Source organism: Strix uralensis, chromosome 3 (assembly GCF_047716275.1).
Source record: "Strix uralensis isolate ZFMK-TIS-50842 chromosome 3, bStrUra1, whole genome shotgun sequence".
In the NCBI taxonomy this organism is placed as follows: domain Eukaryota; kingdom Metazoa; phylum Chordata; class Aves; order Strigiformes; family Strigidae; genus Strix; species Strix uralensis.
Genome location: NC_133974.1, coordinates 125643009 through 125662023, shown reverse-complemented (window position 1 = coordinate 125662023; position 19015 = coordinate 125643009). Strand labels below are relative to the sequence as shown.

General features: G+C 38.1%; 1 protein-coding gene across 4 annotated transcripts in view; it reads right to left on the bottom strand.

Moving 5' to 3' along the window:
* The window catches only part of AFTPH (aftiphilin), a 48045-nt gene that overhangs the window by 20570 nt on the left and 8460 nt on the right, over positions 1 to 19015 (bottom strand). For all 4 annotated transcript variants that reach the window (XR_012628349.1, XM_074864326.1, XM_074864327.1 and 1 more), the window contains exons 2-5: positions 13763 to 15557; positions 2218 to 2369; positions 1565 to 1691; positions 1184 to 1240 (exon numbers count right to left, since the gene is read on the bottom strand). Coding sequence is in view for 3 of the 4 variants with exons in the window: in XM_074864326.1 (XP_074720427.1) it covers positions 1184 to 1240; positions 1565 to 1691; positions 2218 to 2369; positions 13763 to 15526 (2100 nt within the window). In the remaining variant the exon portion in view is untranslated. The remainder of the gene's footprint in view (positions 1 to 1183; positions 1241 to 1564; positions 1692 to 2217; positions 2370 to 13762; positions 15558 to 19015) is intronic.

Here is a 19015-nt window from a genome sequence, read left to right as displayed (position 1 = left end):
GCATCAGAAAACAACAGCTCTAGAAACTGACTGTAGAAGACACTCTACAAAATTAACCTACAGATTAAATTGACTTAATATATACCAAGGAAAACTGTAATCCTTTTATATTCAATGTGTGAATGACCATATAAGCGTATGTGTGTTTCCAGAAAAAAACAACGGATTTATTCTGCTCAGACTAGCAAAAATGGCAAATCTTATCTTCCGAATGTTTTTACTACTGCAGACATTGCACAATTTGAAGTGTCAAACAGGAATTACAGAATATTGATTTAAGTAAGAACAGTTCATCTTACTGCACTAGGTTACTTAAGTTTCCTTCAATCTACAGAAATCTAAATTATGCTTGCTATTTTTATCTAGCACTTGGGGCAATACAACAATACTGGCTATACAATGCTTTTTTAATGCATAAATAGCCTAATATATATATGTGGGTCCTTTATTAATAAATATGCCAATAACACAGCAAAGCTTTATCATGCATCTCTCGACCTAGGGATATTGAGATGCAATCAAGTAATTAAACAGCCTGTCAGAGAAACAGTTGCACAAAGAGGAATGCTGGAGAGCGCCGAGAAAACTTCCTACACATATTTCACGGAATACTGTAGCTATCTAGCAGTTCTTAACCTTCCTTGGAAGCATCTGGTCTTAGTGCCAGGGCTTCCCACAAGTGCTGATGCAAATTGATGTTTTGATTAATTTCGATGTTCCTATGTCGTTTCTGACAACTATTTAACGATCTAGTTTCTCGTGTCAGGTTTGAGTTGACATTTTTACATCTATACCTTATATTTAATAGTTAAAATTCAACAAGAACTTTTTATTTATTGGTGCATACACGTTAATACATTACTTCAATCAATTTTCTCTTTTTTAGAAAATGTCTCAAACGCAACTTAGACTAGCTAGCCCACCTTATTAAATAAATAGCTTGTTTTTCATAAAGCAGTGAGTAAATCAATACTTTGCTCATTTAAAGTAAAGTATCTGCTTGCACACATAATGAAAATTGTGTATTTGATGGTTCTTTTCTAGCATTTCTACTGATGCCTAAGCCATAACCGTACTTACAAAAATATCTTTCAGCACACTTGGTGCTTAATGTCATTGAATGTATTTCATTATATAATGTTGTTGGAACTATAACAAAAAATTAACACCAAAAAAAGCTTACCAGTCCTGCTGCATACATGGGTACTATAACAGGCTGTTTCTTGTTGCCTGTAAAGAGCTGATAAAACAACAACAAAAAAATTTACTTAGGAGTTTCTGTGTCAGTGACGATAATATTTTTTCAGCGTTATATAACTTGTATAAGATTAACATCAGAGAATAAATACTATGTTAAATATAACACAATGGTTAAAAAATAATGCAATTTTTAATAGCAATAGGGCCTGTAAAAAGTTAAGTTGTCAAATGGTCTGTCATGCAAAGCCATGTTCAGTGCAGCTATGCAATTAAGAGACAAGCATTCATACAAAAAGACTTCCACCTGCTTCTACATTTAAAGCAGCTCTGTTACTTAGAAAGCAAGTTTTACTGACTGACTCACAATATTTCTTGTGTCGATTCCCAAGGAGCATAAAAGCTTTTTGTTGCTGTGGGAGCCACCCCACTGGTATCTCAGTCCATATGCATCATGGATATCCTGCAGCTCTGTCCACACGTCCATCAGTTCCCTATACAACCCATCATAAATCAAGTTATCAACAGGAATAACTGCTTAGCAGCCTTGAATATTTATTCTAGTTTTTAATGCAAGTGACTTATTATACATTCCAATTAAACTTACACCCAAGCACCATACCCAGGGGAATTAAAACTGCATAATGTTCTCAGAACAATTATAGTTCAGACTTATTATTGGAAAATTATGTCCACAGCAGACAGGACAAGGCCTACTTAGACTTCATCATCACAGGAATAAATATAGCAATTTCTATCAAGTGTAACTAATAAGGCATGTTCTGATTAACTCAGAGCCATCACTTAAAAGAAGATGATACGCTGCCAACTAAATCGATATGCTAAGTGAAATACTCCTGGCATATACAGTCACTGAAAACAAGCATTCTGCTAGATAAGTAATTTTTACTCAAAACACTTGAAGCAAACAACTCGTTCTGAATTACCACTATATGTTTTAAGTTCCCAAGACAACACATTTCTACTTCCTTTTAAGTTTACTTCATTGTGGCTTCTTACCCAGTATTTGCTAAGGTCTCCTCAGTTGTCACCTGCTTTTCACCTGCTTCCAACAAATGATTCAAGGAACTTATTTCTTCTTTAATTTCAAGAACAGGCATGGAAGGAAAACAGACTTCAAATATTCGTTCCAGACGACTTAGCAACGTTGTCTGTATCAAAGAGAAAATATTTCTGTCAAGTTTTGTTAACTGTTTTAAAAGTAATCCAAAATTATAAAAATAAGTTAAGATGGAAAACAATATGTATCTAATACAAAGTTTCACTTACCACAAAATAGGTAACTGTCAGAGTATCACAAGACTTTGTAAGCACCAAATACAGGTTGCCAGCTACCAAGAAACAGTAAGTATCTTGCCCTCTACAAAGTGAGTTTTTACAGAAGAGTCCAGAACAATTCTTACCAGAGTCACTCTTTGTTATAAATTAGCAGAAAATATGTGCAGCAAATACTATGCTATTTTTACTTAAGATGTGTTAAAGTCTCCAAATCTACATGTGCTAAGGATTTTACTGAACACATTTTTTCAGCAAGCTTAGTATAATCAATATCATTTCACTTAATGACTATGCACTTCAATCCAAACTTGAGACATAATGTTGACTCAGAAGACAGCTTCGCTTATAAGATGTATGCAGTTAAAGGTCTCACAAAACTTAGCCTGATGCACAACATGCTCATGGTGTGATAACAACTTTGAAAATGGTAAGGAAGAACTATTCATAGTCCAAAGAAAACACACTTCCTAAAAAACTGTTAGTTCCAATGACTCAGATGAATCCCCAGCTTCATTTGCTACGGTTCATGTGATAGTCAGATATAATGCAGAAGAGCCAAGACAAAGGCATTTAAACTGTTGTTTGTCAAAAAGTATTTGTAAAATGTGTTTGGTACTTCTCCAGATCAAAAAACTAACAAAGAAGCATTATTTAAGGCCTTAATTTCTTGCCCCAAAACCCATTTTACATGTTAGAGGTTGTTTAATTTAAATAAAAAAAAAATTACTTTTCTGTAAGAAATTTCCCTTTCCTTCCATTCATGATTCAGACAGTTGGATGCCGAATGCTGTGATCCTGTGAGGGTTAAAAGTCAACCTTGGGAATGTTTCTGTGCTAGCTAAATAACTTAAAAAAACAACAAAATATCCCCACTAAGTTTTATTGTAGCTGAATAAGGAGCTAGATAGCAGCATGGTCTGCATAACCACAACTTTATCTATGTTACTCTCATCTGACCTTCTTTCTGCTGCCTTATACCAAAAGTATTTAAATATAAACACTCAGAAGTTTTGTGAGAGGGCTATGGATCTATATCCCATGGTTTTGAGAGACTAGGCAGGATTTCCTGCTTGTCACAGTAGTTGAAATTGTGTCTTGACGTCACCATCACTTCAGTGTCCCTTGGGAGAAATGAAACTTCAGCATCTTAGGAGGGCAGACAGGGTTCTTAAGTTTCATAACACAGCAAATATCTCCTGCTTTTCTCTCCATCAGTGACACGATCACTGCTATTGGGTAGGGTAAGGTCTCAGCAGTATAAAGAGCATATATTGGTACTAATGGTTTCCAGGCATTTTAATTCCACAGCATGCACTGGAGAATGCTGCTCCAATTCTTACCATTTGGACCTTGGCAGCTGGATTTAATATTAAAACCAAAATAAAAAACCCCTCAAAAAACTTTGGGCCCCCATAAAAGCAAAAAAAAAAAAATCCGTGCCCCCTTTTTTCTTTTTACAAGCTGAGTATGCTATCTTCTTTTTAAGTTCTTCCCTTACATTTCTATCTCTTCTCTGCTGTATTTCCAGATAGCCACAGAACTTCAACTTTTTTATAGCTCCATGAACACTCTCAGACATCAGATGCACCACCAGAATATATTTTTTCCCCCCAGTTCAACTCATTAAAGACAGGCAACGAGCAATCTTGTAACGTTTATTAAGAAGTACCAATTGCAAGGTATGTTCATAAAAATTTAAGCCTTTTTTCTCCTAATGTACTTGTTCTTAACAGCAGCACTCGAATCTCTTCTTGGTAGGGGACGGAGATGCACAAAAAGAGCACTTCTATCTTTCTAGTTTGGAGCTCCTCAACAGCCACCTTCCTCATGCTCTGCTGCACTGCCCACAGGGCAGCATCCAGCTTTTCTACTGGGGAAATGGAAAAGAAACTGAGTAGGCGAAAATCCCACGAGCATCCCACAGTGTGCGCTAGTATAGCTATGCCAGCAGAGCCCTCCTGTGGAGATGCAGCATATTCCAGCAGCAACACTGAATTTACAAATGTAAACCTCAGACAGAGGTTTTGTGTTACAATCGAAATGATTTAAGGTTCAGAGAAACAAGGCTGGTAGGTGGAAGTTACATATTTTAATTAGACCAAGCGATACAGTTGGAACAAACCTTTAGGCACCAGAGTATCTGCTTCATAATTATAATAGGTATCTATAACATTTCTCATGTGAATTTTTATCTGAAAATTTGCCTCGTCTCTTGTCTCAATTAAGCAAACCACTGACCATGTACATCAGCAAACATAAGAGGCAAACATCACGTTATCAGAATATCTTGATTCTGTACTGGAGTCAGGATGATGAGTCAGGAACTGGGAACCAAGTCTATTCAGTCCATTCTCCCTATTCAGCTGCTAGCCACTAAAAGCAGGAAAATGAACTTGGTTAGAACATCAGCTCTTCAGTTTTCCTACCTGTGAAAGAAGTGCCTGACAGGGACAGCCACGAGGTTCAGTTATTTGCAAAGCATAATGTCAAACTGCTATAATTATTATAGTATCAAAGGGCCTGAATTACACAGTATACCTGACCCACGCTTCTGTCTTTTTCTTTTCTTCTTCATTACCTCACCGGTAAATTCTGACCATAATGAGTCATGTTCTACAGCATATAATTTTTCTTTTAATCATCTCTTAATGCCCAATCATTTTGGCCATACAGGAAGTTACAATACTTGCTACATCATTTGTAGGCTGTTTTGTGTTTGTTGGCCAGAACCAAGACACTAAGTTACACTTTTAGGAAGTAAAACTAAACAGTATTCCAGATTCTAGCCTAACATTTCAGCATACAAAAGCATGCTCTACTTAACTTAAAACTTAACTTTGCCTACAATATATCACTTGCCCTTATCTTACATGAACAGGTGATGCTTACTTCATTTCTGTAATACAGCAGGAATACATATCCCCAGTGAAAAGGAACAGGCAGACAAAAGGTGTTGTACCATGAAAACAGCAAGGCTTCATGTTTCTTGGAAAGGATCAACATATGAGAACATGCTAGTGACTAAGAATATGCTCTCTTAGGTAATGAAAGAATTAACAGAAAGTCTCTAAGAACCAAGCAGCATCTCAGCACCCAATTTCAATTCGAGCTTAAGAATTGTGCCAAAATTTCAGGAACAGTTTAATTATAGCACTCTTTACACTTCCTTTCATCTTTTCTAAATTTCCAGAAATGCTTAGCCCTTATTTATATACGATAGAGAAGAACGGTTTCCATAGCAAACGAGAGTAATTAATTCTATGTGTGCAAATGGACACAGGGATGAGCGTACAAACACACATCTCCCAGGCAGTGTCAATGTCCTTAATAGAAGCAGCTGAACTTGATCTTCTAATTGGTAATGAAATCCTGTGGTCGCAGCTCCCAGGTATGAAGGGCATCACTAAAATTTTGAAATTAGTGTAAGTGTCCACCTTCTATAAACCTCAATCTATTGTTTGTATAAAACAGACGGTAAGAAAATACTTCTGTCATGCACAGCAGTGTCATGTCTTTCAGGGTGAAAAAATCCTGAAAAAAGGCAGAAAAAAACCCAAGAACTTTTCTCCACTTCTCACATCACTAAAAGCATTTGATACAAGTGTTCTTCACTGCCATTTGAGAAGAGTAATTCTCTTAAAGGCACTTACTGAAGATGTGAAGGAAGGCTACAGCTGCCACTCTAAAAATTAACTGTGATTCTCCAAACACTGACAAAGCCCTGTAGTTTGACTGCATAGAAAGTTTTGGTAAACACTTAAGCTATGTGGTAATCACCACCTGAAACAATCAAAATATCACAGACTTTCAAGTGAGAATGATAACCACAGGATTAGAATTTATCTCCTTGGCAGTTAAATAGGGGGCAAGATCCAGCCCTCAGAGCTGAAAGGCCAAAGTACTTGGTTTACAGAATTTCTTTTTGTCTTCTCCACCACAGGACTACAGAATCAATGAACTCTTTCAGCACAGCAAATCTACACTGGCCACCCAGCACACTAAATCCTCCCCAGCCCACCTCCACATGAACTCAACAGCAATAGATCACTGCCTTTCTTCAGAGCTATGAAAACAGGAGATACTAAAACCTGCCATAAAGACAACATACTTGGGCCACACTACAGAAACAGTTGATACAAATTGCAGTTTTCACTGTATGCCTGCCCTAATGCTTCTCCAGGTGAAGCTTCAGGGAACTCTGTGTACAAGGCAGGGGCAAAAAAACCCAGTCATCTCACTTCTCTCCACGGTCCCAATTACACATGAGCTGCGGAGCAGACACAAGGGCTCATCCTGTGAACTTCTCATCATGCTGGAAGCTGAAGAGTGGAGTGGCGCTTTGTCCCTCCTTCCTCCCCACTTTCCACTGGAGGGGACAGCCCCATTTCTCAACACAATCCCTCCTTTTCCCCACTCTCGCTTACTGCCCACAGCATCTTTTCTCTGGCAGCCTTCAGGGTTGCTTTGAGAAGGGGGAGAATCAAAAGCAGAGCATGCCTTCAGCCCTGCTTTTCCTGCTGACAGGACAAGAGGCTACAGAGGAAGCAACACTCAAGCCCTGGGCTGTCTGCATCTACTGAACACAAAACTGGAAGACCCAAGAATAAATAAAACCTGTGTAATAGCTAAATTATTGAGAATATTTAGATATTCAAGTCTTACCCAATAAAAAACATAAGGAGACAGAAATGAGCATATGAAGGATCCAAGATGCTAAATGTATAATTTAGGAAAGGAATAAAGTCCATATGGACATGCTCGGCTTCTAGTTAGAATTCAGAAGCCGAGTGAAGGCTCTCAAAAAACAGCAGAACAAAGCTCGGGGGCCAGAAGCCAAGAAAAGAAATTAACCAGAGAAATTTTATTTATTCATTTTAAATCATGAACCCACTGCTCTATAGAGTGCATAACATAGGTATTTATGACCATTTTAACAAAATAAATCAGAGATTGAATGAGAAACTCCCTTTGAATAGGCTTTCTAACAACCAAACCATATTTTCCAGCAACACATTTGCCTGTGAGGAGCTACGTTGCCATATATTCCAGTACCTTCACCATATGGGGTGGGGGGGTGTGAGGGTTGCTGGGTGGGTTTTTGTTTGGGTTTTTGTGTTGTTATTGTTGGGGTTTTTTGGGGGGGTGGGGGTGGTGGGTTGGTTTGGGTTTTCTTTAGGTTTTGGGGATTTTAAGAGGTAAACTACATGACCATACAGTTAACACAAGGTGCTGAAAAAGCATTAAGCAAAGCTGAACAGTAAACTAAACACACATAAGCAAACAAACAAATCACTAAGTTCCTAGTTAAATGGGGGCAGTTTTTTCTTTGGAAAGGGTTACAGGCTACTTAAACTACACATAGTTCCCTTCCACATAGCAACAATTTTATTTCTTTCTCTGATGTGCAGGCTCTGCTTAGCAAAGAGAACACCTTGTCAAAAGCAATGGGAAAAGAGCTGCAGGCAGAAAAACTCCCGAGCAAAAAAGAGAAGCAAAGCTTCAACAGAACACTAGTTTAATGTCTCATGATTCAAATGAGATGGCTTTTCTACACCTCCCTTGAAAAGCAGATAAATTTAAGATGGTGCCATAAATTTCTTAGAGGTAAAAAAAATTTGTTTCTTTTTATTACTGCGGGTAATTTACGATGGAAACACTGGTCCTAAACTGAGATTTACAAGCCAGAAAGAGGATGCCACAACAGCTAAAAACCCTCACCAATGCAAAACAAAGAGTAAGATTTTTTTTTTTAACGATAATTTAAAGAATTAAAGAAGGGAATTATAGTCCTAAATATCCCCAAAACATTTTTAAACAGTAACTATAAAGGTCTTAAGGTCAGCTGCAAAGCAAATCTGAAAATTTAGTGGTTTGAGAAAGAAGAACAAGACTTCTCTGCTCTTTTTACTGCTTGATACAAGAGAGTTATAAACCACAGGGAGGTTCAGTGTAGAAATGTGAAGCTGTCTCCCTCATTCTTGCTGGAAGGCTTGCACATTTTTTCTCCCTCAGTTGAAGAACGTAGCAAATCTTGCATCTTCCATGCTGGCAAAGTGAAGTTTAACAGTTATTTATCTAGACTACATAAAACTTACTTCTCATTTCAGTTGGTCATGTTATTATCTAGTGATATTGTACTAACTTTTCAGTCAGGCTCTGAAAGGAAGTATAAGCAGACAACAGGTACAAAATGGAAAGTAATTTTGTTCTGTGACATATAAACAGAAATGCTAAAACAACCCCCTCCCAAACTATTTGCTTTTGTAAGATGCCCTTAGCCACCCTGTTCTGAGATACAGTAATTACGGGCTACTTTTAATGGTCTGTTTTTTACTGTTATTCAGCTGCACATAGTCATGAACTATGCCATGGACTTAAAAAACCCAAACCTTTCTAGACAGATATACACTTCAAGTTGTTACCCAACTGTCTGAATTTAGCTAACACTCAAGATCTTAATTTATCTTAGTGAACTGGGAGGCTGAAATCTTTATGGTCATAATCACTTTTTTCCAAGAGGATGACTTCATTCATTGCCCAAGAGAAAGTACCCTCTAAGTGACAGTGATCCAGGGTTTTCTTTATCTCGATGCATACTTGTGGCTTAGTAACTGTGCATCACCCACGCTGTCTCATTAATCTGAAGAGGTAGAGGCTGTGAGCACAGGCTCTCTAATAAGTGGAAGATCTTAAAACCCACTTGGAGGGCTGTTCAGGTTTCCCTTGCTCCCTTTCCAGGATTTGTTAACTCTCAGCTACATCAGGTTTTGCCTTCCGACCAAGCCACTATTCATCTCCTCCTCCTCTAGAGATGCCTACACTCCTTGTAGCTAGGCACAGCCGTATTACCCACCCACATGATTACCACAGGTAATAAAACTGCTCTTGTGCTTTGCTGCCTAAGTCCTATATATATATATTCTTAATGCACTATACAGCAGAGTAACCCCCTCAGCTGACTAATGTGCAACACTATCTCAGGGAAAAAGCTGTGTCACAAGCCTTATATTCCTTATAAACATAACGTGATCACATAAAGGGGATTAATGCATACGGTACAGTGCAGGTTTGCTCAAAACTTTAGATCAACCAGTTCACCCACCACTACATCCTAAATCAGTTTTAATGAACACAAAAACACATCTATATCTAATGCAAACCTGCAGCTATACTGAAACCAACTATTATGTATTTTTCAGTTGAAGACAGACGTTAAATGATTAAGGTATACAATAGTATTAATATGGGTTCAAATAAGGAGATGAGGAATACGGCAGGAAGGAGCCAGTGGGCACGGCTGAGCACACAGGGGCCTGTGTTGGCAGAGGACAGCCCGTTACCAGCAGGGATCAGGGAACAGTTCTTGTAGATCTGTTGGAAACATTTGGAAAAAAAACAAATGTAAAACTCCCAAAGCCAAGAGCAGGTTTTTTAGCGATGCACCAGACTTCATCGCTTTACAGAAGACTGACGAGAGCATCAGCTCCAATTTTAAGGCACAGCCATGGCATCCTGCAATGGAATGTGCTGCCGTCCCCATTTCTCCTAGCAGACTCCCAGGGCATTACAGCAGTTCTCTGTTGCACCTTCTCAGGGCTTCAGCATCTCTGGCAGACCTCCCCGCTCACCACATCAAAAAGGTTCTACCACACTACTGCATTTTCAAGTTCCTACAGCATTGCTGCAGCCTCCACTGTCACCAGCAAGCAAGGTGCCCCCTGCTTTGCAAACCACTTGTTTGGGAGTGGGGTTTGTGTATCTGTGCCCATCAGCCTTTGAACCTAGAACCTTTTACAAATTCTTTCAGTGGTTTTAACTGAATACCATATACCATGCCCTTTTTCTTCTCCCCTCCACGCAGCACTACCGAATAGAAGAGGTCAGCATGTTACAAATCCTACACTGCAGTTTGTGTGCATGATTCAGAGAGTCTAAGACCAAAGGCAAAGGAGAAAAGATGTAATGAAACTTTTGGAACTACATGTCATTATAGAAAGTAATTTGTGACCTTTTCCCCCTAGTTTCTTATTTTATGTTCTATATTTTGTAAGAAAAACTGAATTAGCTGAATTCAAGCAAAGTCTAATTTCTAATTAAACATTAAACCAAATCCACAATCTTTAAAATAGTTTGCCTGTTTTACAGTTTACCTTACATTCAGAAAGCACAAAATTTTGCTGCCACCCCCACATCCAGAACACACAAACTAAGGAAACAGAAAGGAAAATACACAGAGACCATTGGAAAGGGAACTTGAGCTACTGATAAATAACTTCCTGGACGGATGAGAATAGTTGTATACGTCATTTCCACATTTAAACAGTAATGCTGCTGGCTAAGTATACAAAAGCAGAAAACTGAAAAGTGAAGAATTACATTACGGTCATTTTGTTTATACATCATTCAAGATTATTTCTCTACCACATTACAGTGACTCTTCTAGCCTCCACATCACAGATCAAGTGTACACAGTATCTTGTAAACGATCCCAGTTCACCTTTAGCCTAAGCTGAGGTCTCAATTTTCACATCTAGCTCAAGTGTCTAACACATGCAGTTATTTCTCTCTTGCACAGCCTGCTCCCTTTAAGTTGCTACAGAAATTGCTTTTTAGATCTGCCAGCAAAACATTGAGGCAAGTGATCTACTCCTCCCTAGCCTTCTTTGGTCAGGGTAATAACAAACTTTGTTCGCTTACCCCTCCCTAGCTTTATTTTGCATGCAAGCATTTCTGCTTTTGCATCAAACTGCTGCAGAACTCAACTTCAATGCATGGGAAACAGAATCACAGAATCATCTAGGTTGGAAAGGACCTTGAAGATCATCTAGTCCAACTGTTAACCTAGCACTGACAGTTTCCAACTACACCATATGAAATACTTTAAAATGCTGTATTTTGTGGTTTGACCTCAGTGATATCCTCTTAAATGAAAGTAAGGAAGCTGACCAAAATTTGAGTTTATTTTTACTAAGATTCTGCACTCAAAGTACTGGAATGTCTGCTGGCTCATGTTGACTCAACTAATCTCAATGTTTCTAACTGCAACATACTAACTGTGGCTCAATGGATTAAACACAGAATTAAACACAAAGCAAAGCATTTTTTTAATATATAAAAAGGTTTCAATAGATCCTTCGAAAACTTAAAGCACTTACAGTTCTGAAAATGTGTAACTATTGTTTTAAGAGTTAACTGGAAAAAAAAAAAGTAGCAACTAACTGTCATTGCAAGGCTAAGGAAACCATTGCAGCAGAGAAAACATATCCAGCTCAACTTCCTCTCCAGCTTATTTGTGTAAAACATTCTGACTTGTACTTCCTCACTGGCAGGGGAGGCAGAACATCGCTTTATATCCAAGCAGTCACAACTGGCTGCAGTATAAAGAAACGAAAAAATATTTAAGTCTCAAAACTTGCTTTACAATCTAACCAAACTACTGTATGACTTCCTAACAGATCACTGAAGAACTTCCATTGTGACAAATGTTAAAAACCCAAGTTAAGACAGACATGAGGAAGGAAAAAAAAAAATTACAGAACCTCTGAAGGTTCTGCTTTTATAAACATCTACATTCAGAAGTATTTTCTATCAAAACGTCATCATAAAATTATGGAAAATTAGAAGTAAAAATAAATGTTTGAAACCTTCAGACTATCCCTTAATAGCATGATTAACTAAAAAAACCGGATGATTTACTAGAATCATCTCCCCACCCCATTTCTTTGTCAGATTCTGGACAGTCTTTCAAGTGGCGACAGGAACAATTTTGATTAATTCTACTAATGACCTTAGTACCCTCAATTTTATGGGTGAATGACCAACAGAATAGGTAACAACAGATCTGTGCTTTCAACCTGAGAAATGGACCCACACATTCAGGTGATGATGAGCAAGGTTTTGCATAGGCACAAAAAACCACCTGCAGGTTCACTTGAGTGCCTTTTTTGACTTGTGAAGCCACTTTGAAATTTGGTGTTCTAGTCGTTGCACAAAACAGCAAGCTGGAAGTATCAGGAGCTGAGGCTCACACCTTTTAACGTGACAAGAAATCACAGCTAAGTCCCAAAAGTTTCATTCCATTTGCTGATGCCTGCAAAGCTCTGGCTGGCACAACCTTTTTCTGAAAAGCCATTTCATCTGTCACTGGTAGGAAACGGAAAGAGGCAGGGCTGTCACCAAGCGTACATGAGGTCCTGGAAGAAAAGACCTCATTTCCTTTTATTGCCAGAGAATATCCAAACCATTCAGACACATATTAACAAACACCCTTTATTGCTGGTGTTGCTACATGCTTCAAAAAGACACAGCACACTCTAAACTACTCACATGGGATGTCATGATTAAAAAGCAGCACTGAAGAGAATTTTAAACTCAATTTGTTGTTCTGAATTTTGTAAATGTAATATTAAATACTTAGCAAAAAGTTATCTGTGTATGAATAGGCACAGATCTCAAAAGATGACTGGTGAAAGACTCAGGAAGAAATTAATTAGGAATTAGTACATACTTAGCAACTAAGGCAGAAAACCTAAGGGGGTGGGGGTAAGAAATAAACTTATCTACTTCACCCTCCCCAAAACTCCTGATTAGAAATAGCAGCAGGTTTAAGAAATCATCAGTCCTATATTTGTGATGTTGCTATAATGTGGTGCTTCCCACAATTAATGTATAAAAATAACTTTTAAATGGTTAACTTCCCAGAAGTTGTAATACCAGGGACAGAACTCCATAGGTCATATTTTATCATGCTCTCTGCTCTAAACAAATGACTGCAGCTATTTACAAATTCAGTCATCATTTTTAATCAGATTTTGAAAACATGATAGAGAATGGTAATGAAATATTTTGGGAACCGGTAATCTCAGCTTCCAGTCACACCAATATTTTGTGAAAAGGCAACATCAGAGTACCCCCCCCCCGAAGTCAATAAACTATGATGCAAAGAAAGAACTATCACAGGCTCTAAGATGTTCACAATGGCTTATTCCTTTGATCAGTTTACCTAAAGGACCACATTTAATTGTCAAAACAAATGCATACAAGTTCCAGCACACTCAGCTCATTTTTCTGCAGGAAGTAACAGTGCAAAAGATACAAGATGCAAACAGCACGCTATTTCATACCAGCTGATCTCACCCACCAAATTAAGTATCGCCCACAAGACAAACAAGGACTATTCAAACGTGTTGTACGCAGAAGCAGGAACCAGGAAGAGCTGTATGCACAAGAGCACAAGAAGACTGAACAAAATCAAGAACACCCTTACCTGAACTGAAGGTGCTGGCTCTTGAGATTGCTTACTGGTAGTTCCTTGGAAAGATGCTAAAGCAAAACTGTCAGTCTTGTGTAATACTGGACCAGCAATCCTGGCAGATGCATCTGTCCTATGTGACTGCCATGTCTCTTTTCTGTGATGAGATTCACCAGCTTGCTCATCTCCGAAGGCAGCCCAAGAACAGCTGTCTTTTTGTTCATCTTCAAAAGCATTCCAGTCTGTAGCCTGGTTACAACCTGCTGAACTGAAGTCCGCAAAGTCGTCAGAGTCCTGAAAAGCAACACTCTCATCTTGAGGTTTTGGCACTGAATCAAAGTCTCCAAATTCACTATCATCACCATTTTCTACCTCAGTAGTATGCTGGAAGTCTAAGCCAGAAGTTTTACTGGTAGTATCACATTCTAAAGTGTCAGCAGTCTGATTTAGTTCAGCTTGATCCAACCTTGCTGGCTGCTGAGAAACAGTACTTGTGTCCCTGAATTCATCATGAGGTTCGCTAATATGTGCGGGCTGTTTGGAAGTTTCTTCTAAATCTAGAGCATTTATCGATTCTTGAGCATTAATGAAGGTGGGAGATGCACTGCTGACTGAACCAAAATCACCAAAATCATCATCATGTGTGTCACTGCAAGCTATAACTTCAGTACTGCTTCCACCATTCTTAAGATCTTCAGAATCACCCAGTTTCTCTCCTGCAAGATCACAGCTTAGGCTTTGGATCTTATCAACCTTGATGTCCTCAGTTCCCAAAGAGTCATCAGGCCTAGTAAAACCTTTGCCATTCTCTACGCCACGTTGTCTTCTCCTCCCATTGTGTTCTCCATTTTCAGTAGTGCATATTGAACTTCCAGTTGTTCGAGACGTACTAGAAATTGCAAATTCATTATCTTCCAGTGCTAAGGGACCCTGTTCACAACTAATTTCTGAAATGCAAACCTCTTCTTCAATACAAGTTACTCTGTTTATTCTGTTGTTCTCCTGAATGCTCAGAGAGTCTCTTTCGTTAAGAACACTGCATATTGTAGGTCCTGTTCCCTCTAAACGGATTGTTTTTTTGCTTGAGAATGTAGCAAAATCTGCAAAGTCTTCACCTGAGCTAGGCATTGAGTTCAAATTTTGCTCAGTACTATGGGCGCTAACAGTTTTCAGTCCCTTTGAGTCACCGATACTGTCCAGATCTTCTGTTCCCTGAGGATTTACAGGGTCCGTTGCTGCAAATCCATTTGTTAGAATCTCTAGACATGTAGGTTTCTCACCATTACAAGCATCTATTTGCTCATCCTGGCTCTCAACTGCTATACCAGTTCTAATGACATGAGAAGAAAACCCTTCTGATTTCCCAGTGCTGTCTCTTTGTTCCCCTCTTTTGTTTACATCTTCTAAAGCAGTACCTGAAGTTCTAAACTTAGATTTTTCTTTGCTGGTACTAGTAGCTGACATATCAGAAAGTTCCTTAGTAAGAGTAGGAAGCTCTGCAATGCAGTCTTTATCTTTAACATTTTTAACAGATGTGAAAGTTGCAATGCTAGCTACATTGTCAGAATAATCATGAAGTGGGATGAAATGATTCGTGGGTATAAACTCTTCCTTTGGATGACTGTAGTCCTGCGTATCAAAGTCAGCAAAAGCTACACCAGCAGTGGTTACACCAGAAAATCCTCCAAATTCTCCAAACTCATCTTCATCATCATCATCAGCTCCATTGTCTAGTGGTGGAGGGGATGAGGAGTACATTCGAATAATATCTGGTTCCATTGTTTAGTTCCACTTCAAAGTTAATGTATTTCTACAATAGGAAAAGAAACAAAAGTAGTATATCAGAATTTGGCTAGCTTTTGTCATCTCATTTTTTATTTTTACTGTTTCACATTTTATTTTAGAAGTGTGCATATAGGTCAATGTCCATATTAGATATGAGAAAGGAACATTCCCCAAACCCATTTTCTAACCAATTCTTTTGTTTTAGAAGTCACAGAGAATCATTGGGGACAGTTCAAGTCTCTTGTAAACTACTACACAATTGTATTCTCAGCAGACAGTGCTGAAATGCCAGAGCACAAAACACATTTGTCTTGAGCTGTTGAGCAACACACTGACATGACTAAACTCAGTTTTAACCCATCAGTTCTCTACCTCCCATCACCAGCAATTCATAAAATAGCCAATGACCCTGGTCCCTCTTTTCCCACACTCATTTGTGCACTCAGCTGACAGTGTGACAGAAATTAAACCACTTGACATACTGTGACACAACAGTCATGCACGTAAGGCACCTTCAGTAGCACCAATGACTTTGAAAGATGTTTCCGTAAGCTTTGAAACTGTGGAGTGGAAGAATGAACTGCTATTATAATTGCTAGCTATGATCCGCTGCCCTACTGTTTACGTTTCTTTCTACCAATTCATGGGTTTCTGTTAGTTCTCCCCGTTCTTTGGGTTTCACAACTGTGAGCCAATGTGCCCTGTCTTCACAGCTGCTGCCGCCAAGCCTGCTTTTGTCTTAAGAGCTGCCAGTTGGGAAATGCCATTAGGAGCACCAGCAAAGCCTAGGGCAAAACAAACTTCATCAAAGCTTATTCTCAAAAGCAGAATGGAGAAAGATTATCCATAAAATATTTAAACGCAAATCACAAAATCAGGGGAAAAAAAAAAGAATAAAGTATTCACACAGCCTAGATAGAAACAGATTAAGGACTCCGTCTCAACATCGCAAACCCATTACAAACAAAATTACAGTAACAAGCAAGGTACGGATTGAACGTTTTCTTTCCTGAAGAGTTATCTTGATTTTTTTTTCAATACTGTACGTAATTAATGAAGCAATAACTACTATTTATAGATTCACAACTGTACACGTCACTTATCTAGTTCATACCTTAGAGCTCTTCAAGCGAGAGCTACATGCAAGTTCTTTCCATTTCGAATGACACTTGTCATGAATAATCTGTAACAACATACTAAATATTATCTACAGAAGTGGAAACAACCCATACATATTAGCAAATACTTGAATTTAACCACCAGAATAAGTGCAGACTTTACAACACTAGCTCTGAAACACAGATAAAACATGATCCTTAACTCCAACATCTTTAGCAAATTACTTTGCACATGCACCTAAACAGCAGCACACAAAGGGTATAACAACAACAAATGAAGATCTGCAGTTCTTCTCAAGCACAACATACCACAGCACTTGAGCCAAACAACTCTTGGTATTTGCCAGGAAAGTCTGGCATCTTTAAGGTGACTAACATACATACAATTTTTTTTTTGAAAGCATATTTTGCAGTTATGAAAGAACATCACGTTTATCAGATGAAGCCATGAAGTAATTTGTAACATCACATGCAAACTGAAGACGACTGCAAAGGAATTTTGTTTAGAATAAAGAATAAGTTGTCAACAAGCTCCCACATAGGCTTACTCAGCACCAGCTGCTTAACAAGGTATTTGAGAGAGGAGTTTCACTCTCTTATCTCAGAGGCCTCATCTCTCAAGAGCACTCTCCTTTTTACATTAAAGTCTAGCAATTGCTGTTTAATGTCATACATGAATGTAAAGATCCTTTCCAAGATGTCTGTAGAGTGTGACTTTGTGTTCACACAGAGATTATTCCAACCTGTTCACTTCCCAAGCTTCTGGGTTTTCAATCTATTAAATATGATAATGACATTTCTTTTTTGTAACTATCAGAGCAGCCATTCCTTCTTTATATCTAAGCTTCCAAGATCTACTGTGGTTGACCATCAACACTAAGATTAAACACCCAGTATATTCAGACTACAATTGCTTTCTGAATGTTTTACTGCAGAGGAAAATCCATATGCTATACACAAAGATATACTTTGGTAGGTGGAAGTGCTGGTTTTGTTCTTTTGTAGAAAAAAGACCGCTTACGTAGATATTGGTATATATTAGCTTTGCTCATCTCAAGACACCTTATCTTGGGGATAGCACTATTTAAAGCTATAGGGGAGTTGGTTAAATAGTGAGTGGCATTGTGTCTGGAATTCATGACTGCTGGGGTCATGAATCAGTAGCTCTTTAGTAACACACTGACATTTAGGAGAAAGGACAGAGAAAACTGCATCAATCAGGATGAGACTCACTCCCCACCTCTAATTCCTGGAAAAGGGAAAGGAGTTCTTGGTTTCTGTGGGGTTGGGGGTTTTTTTGGTTTGTTTTTGGTTTTTTGTTTTGTGTTTTTTTTTTTTTAAATAAAAAAAGGAGTGGGTTTATTTGGTTGTAACAAATCATCCCTTGTAACTAAAGTTGAGTTTACAAGTCTCCAGATGAATCTCGGTAGACAATAGCATAAACGTACTATTAAATCTCCTGAAATTTAACAAGAGTTGTTACACCTATTTGGAAAGTTCAGCTGACATTATTTATCATCTTATCCCATGTGACAAAAGCTGAAGAGACTGTAAAGGCAAGAAACTAGTTCTTGAAACAAATAAAAAAGCCCCTCAACACTACTTCAAGGACAGTACTGACTGGATATAAACCTTTATCATCCCAGAAGAAAAAGGAGCCTGAACAGAAACAATGAAATGGCTGGAAAGAAGGAAGGTGAAAACAGGAGTCCTACAAAAAACACCCCGATTGACTTGTGGGATAAGCAACTCCTTGACCAAGACCAAGTACTACAATTGAAGCCACTGCAACCTCAACAGTAATTTTATCATGTGATTAGATGTTTTATTCTTTATTAGCAGAGATGTATAAGCCCTCTAAAACACATCCCTAAAGCCATTCAGAAAGAAAAGATTTTAAAATAGAAAATGACAGTTCTACAGCATGTTGATTTACACTGGAAAGAAAAAGCCACATAACTAAACCCATAGAGATTTAAAGCAGAAACCCAAATAAAATCTCTAAATATTCCTATGACTCTCAAACAGGTAGTCTATAAAACATTACATAAAGTCAAATGCTTGTGTGCTGACACAAGTTAAAGTTAGGAAGCCAACATATTTGATTTAGAAACCAAGATTTCTGAAGTCCACAAGGCCCAGTCTTGAAGCTTTCAGTGCAGTATGCGTAATAAAGACCCAAGTTTAACACCAAAATATTTTTCGTATATATATATATAAAAAATACAGATACATATCAGCTTGTTCTTTTGAAACAGTTTTAGAATAATCAAGTCATGCAAGCAATTATATTCAAGTAAAAAGGAAATTAAATCTAGGTAGACCAGCCTCCCTTCTCCCAGAAACCTTATTTTTATTGATGAGT